The sequence below is a fragment of the Ochotona princeps genome, chromosome 26 (assembly GCF_030435755.1).
Source record: "Ochotona princeps isolate mOchPri1 chromosome 26, mOchPri1.hap1, whole genome shotgun sequence".
Lineage (NCBI taxonomy): Eukaryota > Metazoa > Chordata > Mammalia > Lagomorpha > Ochotonidae > Ochotona > Ochotona princeps.
Window position 1 is genome coordinate 9,385,142 of NC_080857.1, and position 16,474 is coordinate 9,401,615.

The 16,474-nt window shown below is 40.2% G+C and overlaps 1 protein-coding gene across 1 annotated transcript in view; it reads left to right on the forward strand.

The window, feature by feature from the left end:
- Window positions 1-16,474, forward strand: part of EML5 (EMAP like 5) — a 101,499-nt gene that overhangs the window by 25,553 nt on the left and 59,472 nt on the right. The window contains exons 3-9 of the mRNA XM_058655352.1: window positions 388-486; window positions 3,040-3,108; window positions 4,013-4,198; window positions 6,422-6,557; window positions 7,740-7,941; window positions 14,543-14,680; window positions 16,064-16,320. Coding sequence (XP_058511335.1) covers window positions 388-486; window positions 3,040-3,108; window positions 4,013-4,198; window positions 6,422-6,557; window positions 7,740-7,941; window positions 14,543-14,680; window positions 16,064-16,320 — 1,087 coding nt within the window. The remainder of the gene's footprint in view (window positions 1-387; window positions 487-3,039; window positions 3,109-4,012; window positions 4,199-6,421; window positions 6,558-7,739; window positions 7,942-14,542; window positions 14,681-16,063; window positions 16,321-16,474) is intronic.

A 16,474-nucleotide genomic window follows, 5' to 3' on the forward strand; every position in this document is an offset into this window, starting at 1 on the left:
TCAGTTCTATGCTTCTATTTACCTATGAGTTTTGGCACATGATTATACATTATATAATATTTTGCAAATATTAGAAGGTTCACTAATTTTTCCTGGGGATCTTCAGTAATCTCTTGATGTTTTTGTTGCTGTTTGGTTGGGGCAGGAAGGAGATAAGTATATTTTGTCATTCTTACTTGAACTGACAATCTGTTTTATTATAAATAGCTATACATTTGTTGAAGTGTTAGGATGAAATACGTCTAACCTTTTTCTGTGAGATCTCTAAAATACAATGTGTACATGTTGATGTTTATAAATCCACAAATAAAATTTATTTGCCATGTATAATTTGATTTTTTTTTTTTTTTTTTTTTGCCTTTTCATTTTCTCCTGGATGTAATGCAGCGTTTGGTTTCGGTTGGACTTGACTCAAAGAATACAGTTTGTGTTTGGGATTGGAAAAGGGGAAAATTGTTATCTATGGCTCCTGGTCACACAGATAGAGTGAGTATTCACGGTGGTGCTTTCTAATGAGTAACGGATGGGGCCAGGGGAGGGTTAGGGATTTTCATTCTTGTGTGTTTTTTAACTGCCACTACAATTGTGGATAATTAGATTGCATCATTTATTTTAGAAAAAATGTACAGTTATGAAAGATCAGACTAGTTAAGGGGCTACTGAGTTTCTTGGGTGATGAAAATGCTCTAAAACCTTTTGTAGTGTTGATTGTACAATTCTGTGAGCACACCAAGAACTGTTGGATCGTACACTGTAAGTGAATTGTATGTTTACTGGACTTAAAGCTCAATGAAGCTACTTAAAAATTTTTTAAATGCGTAATTGTAAATACTGATCTTAGCGCACGTATCTGTTATAGGACTTACTGATTCCACATGTATAGTGTTAGCATGAATTTTTTTAAGACCATTTGAGAGATATCTTCCATCCTCTGTATCATCATCCCAAATGACTGCAGCTGCCAGGTCTGGGTCAGGCTGAAGTGGCAGGGGACCAAGTACTCGAGCCATTCTCTGCTGCCTTCCCAGTGGCATCAGCAGGAGCAGGCCAGAAGCTAGCAACCCTGCAGGACTCAACCCAGAATTTGGATGTGGGATGTGGAGGTCACAATTGGTGGCTTCACAGTTGTACTATGTGCAACTCTAGCCTCAGCACGGAACTTTTAAGCCAGTGTTTACTTCAACAAGTATTATGCATTTTTCTCTTGACAGTTTTATTGAATTTAAAATTAACCTGTAAGGACTGCATATACATTTAATGTGTATCATTTGATGAGTTTGTTCATTCATATACCAGTATCCTTTATTCAAATCTCAGTTTGAATTGGATGGCTTGTACTTGGGGTCTGTTAGTTTTACTTATTGTGAATTCATTGCTTGTGCACTATAGTAAAAGTTATGTTGCCTGTGTGAATTTAAATATCACCATTAAATTTTGGAAGCCTAATGTTTTTATTTCAGAAATTTGTTGAAACATACATTTTTACTTAAAGCTATGTAAGCTAATATAATATAAAGACTTTGTAGTCAGTGTTGAAATTAAATGTTTTGCTTTTATGCTCATAGATAAAAACATTTTATCATAAATTCTTGTAAATATCTAATTTGTACATGTGCACACATGCACACACGTATGTGATGAATCTAACCCGGAACAGCACTGAGGCATAGTTAGTGATTCTTTTTTGTGGAAACTTTTTTAATCTGGAAAAGATACGTTGAAAATCTTGCACATTTGCATTTTGGAGAATATAATTGGTTTTCAGTTTTCTCAGATACAATTTACGTGAGATATTACGTGTAATTGGGAGTGGGCATACAGTTGAGTAGTCAAGATGCCTGTTTAAACATTTGTGTCCCATACTCACTTCCTGCGTTCAGTGCCTGGGCTCTGCCCCCTAGCTCCCACTTCCTGTTCTTGAGGACCTGGGAGATAGTGATGATGCTCAAGGAGCTGGGTCCCCGCCAGCCATGCTGGGAGGCCCAGATTGAGCCCCTGGCCTAATCCGATTGTTGCAGACAGTTGGGCAGTGAACCGTTGAATGGAAGTCCTCCTTTCTGGTGTCGTCTCTGTAACCTTGCCTCTCAAATTATAGACCACTTGCAACGCACTCAGAGCAGCAGAGCACTTCCTGTGTTAGTACTTTGAATTTAATAAATGCATCGATTATTTAAAGTGCTACCAAGGAGATTTAGAAAATTTTTTCTTACTTTAAAAAACTGGAATTAATTAAATACTTGGTCATTTAAAATTTAGAAATTAATTTTCTTCCATAAACAATAAGAGAACTAAAGAATAAGAACATGAAGTGAATGTTTGGATCTTTTTTGTTCTGCATGATAGACTGAAACACCCATGTTTTTGCTGTCTACGTGTTTTTTTTTTTTAAAGATTTATTCATTTTATTACAGCCAGATATACACAGAGGAGGAGAGACAGAGAGGAAGATCTTCCGTCCGATGATTCACTCCCCAAGTGAGCCGCAATGGGCCGGTGCGCGCCAATCCGATGCCGGGAACCAGGAACCTCTTCAGGGTCTCCCACGCGGGTGCAGGGTCCCAAAGCTTTGGGCCATCCTCGACTGCTTTCCCAGGCCACAAGCAGGGAGCTGGATGGGAAGTGGAGCTGCCGGGATTAGAACCGGCGCCCATATGGGATCCCGGGGCTTTCAAGGCAAGGACTTTAGCTGCTAGGCCACTGCGCCGGGCCCTGTCTAAGTGTTTTATATAATCTTAAGAAACACTCCCCTGTAGAAATTACTCAAACATGATTATTCTCTGCTTTTGTTGAGCTGTTCCTGTTATTTAAAATAATTCCTTTTTAATTTAAATGCTTTTAAAAAAATAGAAGTGTTAAATTATGCTGAGCTACCTGCTTCATAAAAACAGCTATATTTTCATTTCATATTATTATAAATTTTGTTTAAAGTGTGCATTTCTGATTATTTATGATAGCTTGGAATCATTTGTTCTTTTGGACAGCATTCTTAAAAGATTTTCAAAAAAAAGTTTTATAACCATGACTCTTGTTTGCTTGCAGATATTTGATATTTCTTGGGATTTGTACCAGCCAAACAAACTTGTCAGCTGTGGCGTAAAGCACATCAAGGTACTGGGAGCTGGATGGGATGTGGAGTAGCCAGGACACGAACCAGCGCCCATACAGAATGCTGGTGTCAAAGGTTGAGGCTTAGCCTACTCCACCACTGAAATTACTAAAATTTTAAGCTTAAAACCCTTCATGGCTCATTCATTAAATTAATCTTAATTTTAATGGTTGAATATCGTGATTCATAGTTCTTTGAGTTTTGAGGTTTTAAGCCATAAATAACTACATTATTTTAAAGGACATTTCACTTACTGTACATTTGAATTGAATCCCTTTGCCTAATTTCTCCATGTAGAACTGTTTAATGCATACATTCCTGGTTTTCCTTTTTTCCCTCTCCCTCTGCAAATAACGAAAATTCACCTGAAACCAGCAAAATCCTTGGTTATAATTCATACTTGCTTTCCCTGTCTTGTCCCAAGAATAAGTAAATCATTCTAGATGGAAATCTGTCTTATTTCAATCTTTCCATGAAGGAATCGCTTGGCTTTGAAACTAGCAACCAGAAATAACATACTAGCCATTCCCCTACCCCACTTGCTTTCCTGTCTCCACCAGTTTTAATATTAAATTTCATTCTTTTTCTTATTTATGTTTCCATTGCTATCTGGTTCCCAAATTTTTAATCCTAAATTTTATGTAGTTGCTTTCAGAAACTGCAGGGAAAAATGAATATTTTTAAAAATAACCTAATTCACTTTATTTTTACAGATTAGGATTGAAATCTGTGACTTACTTACTGTAACATAGCTTTTGATAATACTAGGATGAGAAGAGAATTGAATTTTATCATATAATATGGCATTTTCTTAGATAAATCTCACCTGCTCTAGCATAGCCTCAGAATATTTTCCTTTAATTAACAAGTATTCTGTGAACATTTGATTATCTGTGTATTTTTTAGTTCTGGAGTTTGTGTGGAAACGCTCTGACCCCAAAACGAGGTGTCTTTGGCAAGACGGGTGACCTTCAGACAATATTGTGCCTGGCCTGTGCAAGGGATGAGTTAACGTATTCTGGTGCGCTCAACGGAGACATCTATGTTTGGAAAGGAATCAATCTTACGCGGACAATACAAGGAGCCCATACTGTAAGTGGATTTAAGTATCTCAAACACTTTGAGATGTTAACCGCTTCTTGTCTTTGAACAGCTTGTATAACATACCATACCATTTCTAATGGGTTCAACTGCTTATGAAATGTTGTTCTAATTGAATTATCCATTTTTTGGTTTTTGTTTATTTCAGAGAAACATGCATTTGACATGGATTATTAAAATGGTATAACTAGTATCTTGTTAACTGCACTAGCATGATGTCTTAGAGGGGAGTTGAAAAACAGATTGTTTACACCTAAAAGAAATCTAGATGACCATAGTAAAGTAAAGTTAGTGTTCTTGAGGCTTATTTATCAGTGGGACATTGGGTACAGGTCTAGAAAAAAATTATCCCATTGATTGAAAGATAAATCCTTTAATTTTGTACCTAATGAAGTTTCCATGCACGTCAGTGTCAGATCAGAAAATGTTTAGAGTGAATATTTCTATTTTAGATTTAAATTTTTTTTTTTTATTGTTTACCTTCTGGAGAGAAATTCTGGAGTGATTTTTTTTTTAAGTATTTTAGCGCTTGGGTCTCCTCCAGAGCTGCCACATTGCTTGCAATAAGATCCTTGCCTTAAACAAAACATCTGAAAGCCAGAAATAAGAATTTTTTGCCCAATAAAATTGATGTGATTTACATTCTCACATCAGCATTTTTTTTTAAAGATTTATTTTTATTACAAAGTCAGATATACAGAGAGGAGGAGAGACAGAGAGGAAGATCTTCCATCTGATGATTCACAAGTGAGCCGCAACGGGCCGGTGCGCGCCAATCCGATGCCAGGAACCAGGAACCTCTTCCAGGTCTCCCACGCGGGTGCAGCGTCCCAAAGCATTGGGCCGTCCTCAACTGCTTTCCCAGGCCACAAGCAGGGAGGTGGATGGGAAGTGGAGCTGCCGGGATTAGAACTGGCGCCCATATGGGATCCCGGGGTGTTCAAGGTGAGAACTTTAGCCGCTAGGCCACGTTGCAGGGCCCTCACATCAGCATTTAAAACTACTGTTTTTCTCCTCATTGTCGTCAGCTTAAGATCTGACCAATATTGTACAATTCAGCTAATCTTCCAGGTGGGAAATTGTATCTTATTTGAACTTTATCTTTGGTGAGCTTCTCCTGTTTCTGAGAATTCTTCAATTCATTAACCACTTAGATTCCTTTCCTATTAATACAACTGTTTGACTTAACTTTTGCTTTTTTGTTTCCCCTAATGGTAGCTATTTTTCTTTGTTCATTTTATGTGCTAGGTATGTAAGCCTTTTGGCAAATATTTATGCAACCTATTTGTATATTTTATCAATAAAGAAGTTCATCTTTAAGGTTTTAAAATTTTACTTGAAAGGCAGGATTGCAAAGATAGACACAGTCAGGTCATCCGTCTCTGGCTCGCTCCCCAAACGGCTGTGACCAGGAGTCTAGAACTCCACTCAGGTCCCCCACGGGGTGGCAGGAACCAAAGCCCTTGGATCATCTTCCACTGCTCGCCCTGGCACTTAAAGCAGGGAGCTGGACCGGAAGCCCAACAGCTGGGGCACAAACTAGCATCCAAATGGGATCATATGGTGTCACAGCAGGCTGGAGTGTTGCTACAACTTGCTTAAAAGCCGCATCTCTTATTTTCTACATTTGGAATTTTGAGTCTGCTCATATATAATGAATTTTTATATAAATTAAAAGGCTTATTTTCTTTTATGTCCGTGTAATTAGATATCATCTTGGGTTTGTGTCAAGCCTGTATGGATTTATTTCTAGATTTTATTTTGTATTTTCAGATGTATTTGTTTATTCCATTATATTGTTAAATGAGTTTCTACCTACACATAGCATTTTTTAAATGTGTTGAAAGGCAGGGCAACAGTGAGTGAGTGAGATGGACTGTCCAGCCGTTGGTCACTACCTAACTGGCCACAATGGTGGGCTCAGGCTGAAGTCAGGAACCTGGAACTCCATCCTGGTCTCCCACATGGACAGCAGGAGCCTGAGTACGGGGCCGTCTTCTGCCTCCCTAGGTGCATTGACAGGGAGCTGGGTCAGAAGTAGAGCACTTGGAGCTCAAACCTGCTCCCATACAGAATGCCAACATTGCAGATGACATCTTAACCTGCCCTGCCATGTTGGCCTGTTGATGCATTGGTTTATTCGTATGTCATAAAATGTGTTAAATGAGTTCTACCTGCATATACATTGTTAAATTGTTTCATTTTCTTCCGCAGGCAGGCATTTTTAGCATGAATGCTTGTGAGGAAGGCTTTGCTACTGGTGGCAGAGATGGCTGCATCCGTCTTTGGGATTTAACTTTTAAACCTATTACTGTGATTGATCTCAGGGAAACAGACCAGGGATACAAAGGTAATAGAAAAACAAATTTCTCATTACCAGGGAAATTCTAAATGTATAGAAGATGGTCTGTTTCTTTCAGTGATTGTAAGATGTACATTAGCTTTTCCTGCTGTGCACATTCAGTTGAAATCCTTTGAGTTACTTGACCAACAGGGTTTAGATTCAATGCTGTGACAAAAGTTCTGCCTTATGACCGATGCCTGTGTAATGAGCCGTGCAGAGAGATGTGGCAGGCAGCCTGGTAACTTTGCATTTTGAAAATATTTTACTATTAGAATGTTAAATATAATTGTTCGGCAAATCAGCTTTTATGATGCTGAAGGTTGCAGGAACTTTTGTTCAGACTGATTTTAAATATTTGCATATTTGTTTTTTCCTTTATCCAAAGGCATCAGCAATCGGAGGGCATTTGTTTGCAAGCTCTTAAAAATAATTAACATAATAAAATGGTCTTTTGCTGTATAAATTAATGTATTTACTTTGATATTGTAGTGTAAGAGTAGAACTGAGGATAACTAGGTCTGTGTCTAGACAGTATTCTTGTAAATTCAATAAACTGAGGCTAATGAATATCTCATAGGATTAAATGAGTTAAGATGTATAAAATGGCACGTAATTACTGTAATTCTGTTTTCATTAGGTTTGCTGAACATATTAGACGTTAAAACTCACAAACTAGTTTGATATGTTTTGCTTGTTAGTATTCCCAAGAACACTGTGAGCTACGCAATATCTTTTTATAGCTGTGTTATACACAAGAGACAGAAGTAATGCCGATGTCCTTAACAATACAAAATGAATTGTGGCACATGAAGAAAAAGGTCAAAGTCACAATGATTTTATGAGAAGATTAAAAAAATCAAATATGCACAACTGAAAAGTTAAATTAGCGCAAGAGAAAAATAACACACCATTTTACAAAGGTTGCTCTATGGTGCTTGATGCAGTCTGTATGTGCACCGGGGCCTGGAGGAGGCAGTCTGAACGTGGCTGGCCTCCAACAAGAAGGAGGAATAGGAGTTAGGTGTATTAAAGTGAGGAAATGTTACTCCACAGGGACAACAGTGAAGATTAGGGTGTGGGTGCGGGCCTTCACCTGAGACATTAACAGATGCAAACATTGATTTCCATTTGGGAAGATCCACATTGCTTCCTACAGCATTGATACTAAATGCAATTCATTTTTACCAGGTTTGTCAGTGAGGAGTGTTTGTTGGCGAGGTGACCACATCCTAGTTGGAACGCAGGACAGTGAAATTTTTGAGATTGTGGTACATGAAAGAAATAAACCTTTCCTGATTATGCAAGGGCACTGTGAAGGTGAACTTTGGGCACTTGCTGTCCATCCTACTAAACCTCTGGCCGTGACTGGAAGTGACGATCGCTCCGTCAGGTATGCAAATCTAAATTGCTTAGTCTAGAATTATCCCGTTAAACGTAAGCAAAACGTAAATACCCTGACTCCAGTTTTATATCTTGGGGTATAACAAGTTAACAAATTAATGGTTACTTGCAGGCGCCAATCCCCTGGGGGCCTGGCCTCAATCCCTCCCAATCCCCGCCCCCTACACAAAAGGCCCCCCCAGGTGCGGCTGGCTCTCTGGTCTCTCCCCTCTCTCTCTCTTATCTCCTCTTCTCTCTTTCCTCTCTCTCTCTCTGGTCTCTCCTCCTCTCTCTCTCTTCTCTCTCTCTCTCTCTCCTCTCCTCTTCTTTCCTGATCTTCACCACTGCTACCCTGTTGCTGCTCCGTTGGAATAAACCTCCTAAGATACCAAAAAAAAAAAAAAAAAAAAAAAAAAATTAATGGTTACTTAAAATTAATACAATTGACAAGTATTAATAGAATTTTGTTTCTCTTAAGATGTGATACTAGAACATAGTTTCCTCTGTTTTTTTATTAAGAATTATTCATTTTTATTGAAAAGGTCGATTTATGGAGAAAAGGAAAGACCAGAGGGGTCTTCCATCTGCTGGTTCACTCCCCCAGATGGCCACAGCAGCCAGAGCTGAGCCAACGATGAAGCCAGGAACTCCTTCCTGGTCTCCTGCATGAGTGCAGGGTCCCACCGCTTTGGGCCATCTTCAGCTGCTTTTCCAGGGCGCAAGCAGGAAGCTGGACGGGATGTAGAGCATTTCTGACGCGAGCTGGTGCCCGTATGGGATCCAGGTGGATGCAAAGGGAGAATTAGCCAGTTGAGCCATCACACCGGACCCTCCTCTGCTTTTTTAACAGCAGTGCATTAATATACTGTAGTTTTTTCAAGTAATCTACTGATGGAAATTTAGATACACTTTTGTACATTTAATACGTTGCATGCATCATACAACAGTCATTCTGTATATGTGTAAATGTGAATGATAAATTCTTGGCAGTGTTCAAAGGATATATGCGCTGAACAGTCTTAGCTGTGCGTCTGTTCCATGCCGGACACCAAGGCAGCTCCTGTCATCAATAGCACTGCCTGTTTGCTTGCACCATTGCCAGTTCTAGGTAATGCCACAACAAAAAATATTTTAGAAGCAAAACTCATTGAGGAGTAGTTTTGTATATGTTTTTATATTCTTAGAGGATATTTTTAAATGATCTGTTCAAGGACTTCTTTAATGTGTTGGTCTTTTTCTCTAATCGATTTAGAATACAATGCAAAACTACCTGTCTTGTCTCCATGTTAAAGCAGTTGGCTCTTTGTCTATGACCAGTAGTTCTGAATGTGTGATTTCTGGACCAGCAGCATCAGCATTACTTAGCAACTAGGAAGAAATGCAAATTATCAGGCCTTTTCCGGAGCCTAATATCAGAAACTCAGTAATTTATGATTTAGCAAGTTCATAAGGTTTGAGAACTACTAGCCACTGGTTTTCCCAGTTTGTCATGTGCTCCTTTTCCGCATATCATCCATAATTTAATCGTGCGTTGTTTAACAAAGGAATGCCTTCTGATAAGTGCATCCTGAGGCAGTTTGATTGTGCCAATGTGGAGGAATGTGACCGTGGTATATGTGGTCCGTTGTTAACTGTCCTTACGCAACACATGAATGCGTTAGTTTACGTCTTTAAAAGATAACTCTAAGTATCGCTGTAATACTGCTAACAGATAGCATTCCTTTCATGTAACTAGTAAAATGTCCAGCCAGTGCAGGAATCCTTCTGATTATCTCGCAGATGTTTTTATGGTTGTGTGGAGTTAGGGTCCCAGGAAGGTCTAGTAATTTTTTTTTAAAGATTTATTTATTTTATTACAAAGTCAGATACACAGAGAGGAGGAGAGACAGAGAGCAAGATCTTGCGTCCAATGATTCACTCCCCAAGTGAGCCGCAATGGGCCGGTGCGCGCCAATCCGATGCCGGGAACCAGGAACCTTTTCCAGGTCTCCCACGCAGGTGCAAGGTCCCAATGCATTGGACCGTCCTCGACTGCTTTCCCGGGCCACAAGCAGGGAGGCGGATGGGAAGTGGAGCAGCCGGGATTAGAACCGGCGCCTATATGGGATCCCGGGGCGTTCAAGGCGAGGACTTTAGCCGCTAGGCCACGCCGCCGGGCCCAAGGAAGGTCTAGTATTACAATTGTTGACGTGACTTTTAATTACATTCTTATAGCCTCGTTCCTTTCCTTTTCTTTTTTCTTCCTAAAGTTTATTTTTGGGAAAACTAAGTCTTCACACTAGAGTTTCCTACATCTGAACATTTGGCTAAATGCATGCCAGTGGTGTATTTTAATGCTTTCTATATGCCCCATATTTTATAAGCTGATAGTTGGATCTAGAGATTTGATGAGATGTGATTATCAGTTTCTGTCTAGAATAGTTTGAGTGTTAACATGCACCTGTTTGATATGCAATGTGTATTTCTTTTTAAAATATAAACATCTATTGGTATGTAAATTAGTGTTTTGAAATTTTTTCTCCACGACTCTTTCCATTGATATTTTTAGACATTTCCCGCCTCATGTGGTCTTGACTGTGAAGTTAGATAGATACCACAGATAACTGTGTATCTGTTCTACATGTCATTGTAGAACACACATGGCAACATTTAGGAATTTTTACCCTGGAATTTTTTTTTTCATCCCTTTGGGACGGATTATCCTGTTGACAATCCATGGCTTGTATCTATTGTTAACAGTTTCGAATTTTGGGCTCACTGAGTCCTGGACATTCTGACATCCTGTATGAGCACAAGTTCATGTCCTAGCTGCTCCACTTCCCATCCAGCTCCCTGCCTGTGGCCTGGGAGGGCAGTGAAGAGGATGGCCCAAGGCCGTGGAAGACCTGGAAGAAGCTCCTGGCTCCTGGCTTCAGATTGGCTTAGTCTAGCCATTGTGGCCACCTGGGGAGTGAATCAGCAGATACAAGATGTTTCTCTCTGTCTCTCCTTCTCTTTGCAAATCTGCCTTTCCAAGATAGACAAATCAATCTTAGAGTTTCATATTTTGTTATTCTGATATTTATCATTCAGTTTTCATGTGGCAGTGATAATCTTTCTGTAATTTCTCCTCAACTATTTAACCATCAACTATTTGTATAGGCAAGACAGAAAAGTACTTAGTTCTTCCCCCATAATGAAAATTATTTGTTCTCTAGAATTGCTTCCATGAACTGCCCACATTTTTGCTATTTTTCTGTATCATTTTCTTTTTCTCCCTTTTAAAGCAACTTTTTCTATATTTTTTATCAACCTTTTGTGAGAGTTGCAAGTAATTTCACTGAATCTTCCATGTACACAATTCTCAAAAATTTAAGCTTTTTGCATGTTGTGTTTGCCTCCATCAGTCGCAATACATATTAGCAGAGTCCAGTTTGAACTGTAAGAAGTTGGTGTTTTGTCAGGGTTTTTGAAAATGCTTGTCATTCTGTGCAGCGGAGTTCAGTCACCTTAAACTCTGATGCCTCAAGTGAACAACCAAGGGCTCGGCAGTATCTGTTGACTTAACAAGGTTCAAAGAAAACCAGTCAGTGGTGGCGGTGGTGGTATAGCAGTGGGCATAGCTGACTTCCAAAGAAAACCAGTCAGAATTCAGTCATGTTCCAAATAGTCTCAACTTTCAGAGCAGTTGTTCTCACTGAAAGATGAATGATTTTGAGTCTACTTTCTCTAGACAAACTTCCTCAGCTGCTGCGATCCAGGATGGTTGGTTCATTCACCACTAATAAACACCTCTCCTTCTTGGCTTGATTAGCAAACTAGTCACTCGGAACTCTTTCTTTGTAGTCTCCGTCTAGTGTTTCGATATGTGAAGGAATTCTGCTATGATGAGATATTCTATCAGATTTTCTAATCTATTTAGCCATTGATTTCCGTGATTGGAAATACCATGATGAACTATAATATGAATATGTGCTTGTATCTGACCACTGCCACAGTGTCCTTGCACGATAGGTCACAGTGCCTTCCCATCCATTTGATAGCAATACAGCCCTCGTGCCACTGTGCCTTAACAATGCACTGTGAGTTCACTTCCCTAATTTCCTTCTTGCTGTAACATAACGGGCAGGTGTTGGCAGTAGATGGTAAAATGCCAAAATATGTTAGGACACACAGCCATGGGAATTCCGAGTTCTGTTGCATCGCTACCCTTGGCAGTGCCCTGGGAGACAGGGTGAAGCGGTGTGTCTCGTGGGTTTCTTGCACCGTCTCTGCTTCCAGAGAGCGTCACAGAGGCAATACAGAAGCACACCAACATGCCATTTTTGTAAAATTGCACTCAGGCACTTTTCTACTCACAGGGACATTTTTCACTCATAAAATATGAATTTCATACTTTTTAATCATTACAAGCTATAAAAACTATTCTTAGGGCTCAGACTGTACAGAAAGAAGCAGCAGGAGGCCTGCTGAGGCTGGTGGGCCATGGCTTACAAACCCCTGTGGCAGAGTGCAGGAAGTCTTCAGTGGATATATAGTTTTTTGTTTTTATTGGAAAGTCAGATATACAGAGAGGAGGAGAGCTGACTCACTTCCCAAGCGGCTGGATTGGCAAGTGCAGGGTCCCAAGGCTTTGGGCCGTGCTCAGTTGCTTTCCCAGGCCAGAAGCAGGGAGCTGGATGGGAAACAGGGTAGCCAGGATTAGAACCAACACCCATATGGGATCCTGGCACATTCAGTGAGGACTTTAGCCATTAGGCTACCACGCTGGGCCGGATGTATTGTTGCGAACATTCAGACTCTGGAAGCTTTCCTAGGAAATGAAGAAAAGGACAAAGATGCCCTCTTGGAGCGTTCTGTTCTGCTCTCAGATAAGTCTTTGTGGGCACAATAAGACCCAAAAATATAAACACCTGGGTGGAGGAGGAGGAGGGTTGGAAAGCAGCAGCTGGTGTTCACAGGTGATCTAATTACGTGTGTAGAAAAATGTCCAGGGGGAAATACACATTGTTGGCTTTGCAAAGAGGATATGCACATTTCCTGGCATGAAACTCCTATGCAAAATCCAATTTTCCTGTCACATAACCATCAGATTTTTAAAAATTATCGTTGGAAATGAATACTGCTATAAAACATTGAGAAAATCTACTTTGCTTTGCTGTTCCTTTTCTAAGCACTTGAGGTAGGTGGCTGTTGACTAAATTACAGTGTTGGTTAAAATTTATGCACGTACTTTCTAAAAACTGCTTAAGTGCCATTTCAGCTACATTCCACAAATTTTGATGTGAAGCATTTTTTTCTGACTTACATCAAAATATTAACTGATCTTCATTAGGATTTTGTATTTATCCTCTAAATTATTTAAAAGAGTAAATGTTTAAGTTTTAAGCAGTGGGTATTTTCTGGTTATCTTCTCTCTTTTTTTTGTATTTTGTATTTTCCATGATGTAATTTTGTAGTTGTAGGGATTCCCCGGCCACCTCTTCTTCCTCCCCATCCTCCCCACCGCCTCGTCTTCCCCCATATTGTTTCAATGGTATAGTCCTTTGGCAAGTCACAAGTCCGTTATTCTTTAAGCGTATCAAGGCCTTGTAGACATTGGCAGTGGTGGAACATCTAGTATGTTGTCAAGGTGTGTTTAACAGATGCTTTGGGAGTCGTCCTCCTATCTGGAAATAGAGCTGTAACCTGCAGTGTGTCTTCACTGCCCACTATGCTAGCCTCCCTTACACAGTTCTTCTATGAGAATATATATAAATACTTGTTTACCTATATATCTATTTGTTTTGTATTTTACAGAAATGTTGCCTTATAACAGAACATGATAGTTGTCCTTTTGTGACTGGCTTATTGCACTAAGCATTAGCAAATTATAGAATTTGGGGATGGGATTTTTAACATTGTAGTCTGGAGTGGATTCTGACTTTTGATAGTTCATCTGTTCTGTGTTACTTCTAAACGAAAAGGACTGTGTTAATGTTAAGAATATACACGTGCAGATTTCCTTTTTGGTGAGGTTAGAGATCATGTACCTAAAATGACGACTTTGAAAAGTCGATATCATTACATTGTCTTGAAAACAAAATATTCCATCAACCTCTGCCATTTTAAGCATGAACAACAGTCCTGTTTTCATAGATAAGCATCCGTTCTCACAAAGCAGACTGTTTAAAGTATCTAGCAGCAAACGCGTGGCACAGCATGTTGGGCCACTGTTTGACACCTGCGCTCCACATCAGGGTACCAGTTCACGTCCTGGCTGCTCCCCTTCCTATCCAGCTTCTCGCTGGTGTTCCTGAGAAGCGGTGGATGATGGCTCAAGTTCTTGAGTCCCTGCCACTCACATGGAAGACCCAGATGAAATTCCTGGCTCCTGGTTCTTACCTGGTCCAACTCCAACTGTTACACCATTGGGGGAGGGGAACAGCAGATGAAAACTCTTTTCTCTCTTGCTCTCTTCCTCTGTTGTATTTTGTTTTTTTCTTTATTTTCTCTATCACCTTGCCTTTCAGATAAGGTGTTTTTTTTTATTTTATCTTAAATTATTTCAACTAAAATCTTACACTGTCATCATTTCTAAAAGTATGCACCAATTAACCTTTCTTTTTCATTTTTAAAATTAAACGTTGCAGGATTTGGAGCTTGGTAGACCATGCATTAATAGCCAGGTGTAATATGGAAGAACCGATTCGTTGTGCCGCTGTCAATGTGGATGGGATCCATCTTGCCCTTGGAATGAAGGATGGCTCATTCACAGTGCTCAGAGTAAGGTACGGTGCTAAGATGGTCATTTTCTGCACAGTAAGACTCGTTAACCATTGATCCTTTTGTCCTCTTACTTATGTGTGTGTATGTTCGGTATTCATTTCATTAAGTATAGATGCTTTTCAGAGACCTGAGGAAAGCTTCTGGCTTGGTCTGGCCCGGCTCCAGCTGTTGTGCCCAGCTGGGGAAGGAACCAGGGAATGGAAGCTCGCGCTCTCTCTTCCCTCCTCTTCCTCTCTCTCTGTAAGCCTTTCAGATAAGTAAAGCACGCGTATGGAATCAAACTATATACTTACCTGTAGGAGTTTCTGGCTTAGTTCTGTCTTGTAATAACTCCCAAACCCCGAGGATGCATGCATTCTACTAAGTACCTAGGAAGGCTTCCTGATAGTGAAGCGCTGCTGAAGCAGGGCTAATCATGGTGAGGTTACAGTAAGGTTTCCCCTCAAGATACGGAGTAGGCTCAGCTGTAAATACATTAAAATTTCAGATTAGAGCCAGCGCCTAGCCATTTGCTTCCGAACACTTGACACGTTTCACTACTATGTTATAGCAACCATGAAAGGATCGTTTAGCATTTCCCTGGTCAATTGCACGTTGGTTTAAGTCTTGGTGTCCATCGTAATCGTTTTCCACACCAAAGGATTTTTTTGGCTGCCCTCCTCCAACGAAGCCTATTAGCACATGCTCAGTATGTCCACATTTCCTATAACAAACCTACCCTCTCCTGTTATACATCTGTACCTTTTTTCTGTTTCAAGGAAATTTTTCCAAAAACTTTCTGTGTCCCACAAACTTCACAAGTTTAAACCTCATTCCAATATGGCTTTTGCTTTCCACTTCATATTGAACAATCCTCATTAATGGTGTTCTAAGCCATTCAAAGTTGGCAGATGTTTTTCTCTTCCCCTCTAACTTGATTCCCTGTTAAGCACTTGTTGCGTCTCAAAACCTCTTTCCTGGTGCTGGTTCAAGTCTGGGCTGCTCCGCTTCCAGTCCAGCTCTCTGGTCATGTGCCTGGGAAAGCAGTGAAGGGTGGCCCCAGTGGACTGAACTTGTGCTGCCCACATGAGACTCGAATGAAGCTGCTGGCTTCTGCCCGGCCCAGCACTAGCCCTTGTGGCCGTGGGAGAGCGAACCACAGGATGGAAGATCACTCCCTGACTTTCAAAATAAATAAACCTTTGAAAAATAATTTAGGAGCTAAATGTCAGCATTTCTCATCTATGTCTGGCACTTCTTGCCCTCATAAGTTTCTGTTAAGCAAAAATAATTGTTCTGGTCTACATTTCTCTCCGTTTTTAAACACTTGATCACAGCCTCACATTTGAAAACCGAATCCTACTGTCCTTTTGCTCATCCGATGTCATTTTTTTTCTTTTCCACAGAGATATGACAGAAGTTGTACATGTTAAAGACAGAAAAGAGGCCATTCATGAGTTGAAATATTCACCTGACGGGACTTACCTTGCTGTCGGGTGCAATGACAGCTCGGTCGACGTCTACGGGGTTGCTCAGCGCTACAAGAAAGTGGGGGAATGCGCCGGCTCACTGAGCCTGATCACCCACATGGACTGGTCCTCAGACAGCAGATATCTACAGACGAATGACGGAGCCGGGAAAAGGCTTTTTTATAGGATGCCAGGTAAAAATTTCTAGTAAATAAATGACTTACCAATTTTATAGTTTCAGTTCCTGGACAGTATGTTGGAATTTCACCAGAGCAGTGCATGTCATAGGTAATCTTAGGAAGTCAAAGGAGATATGAGTAAATGTCTCGGGCACGGTGGTCTTCAAGT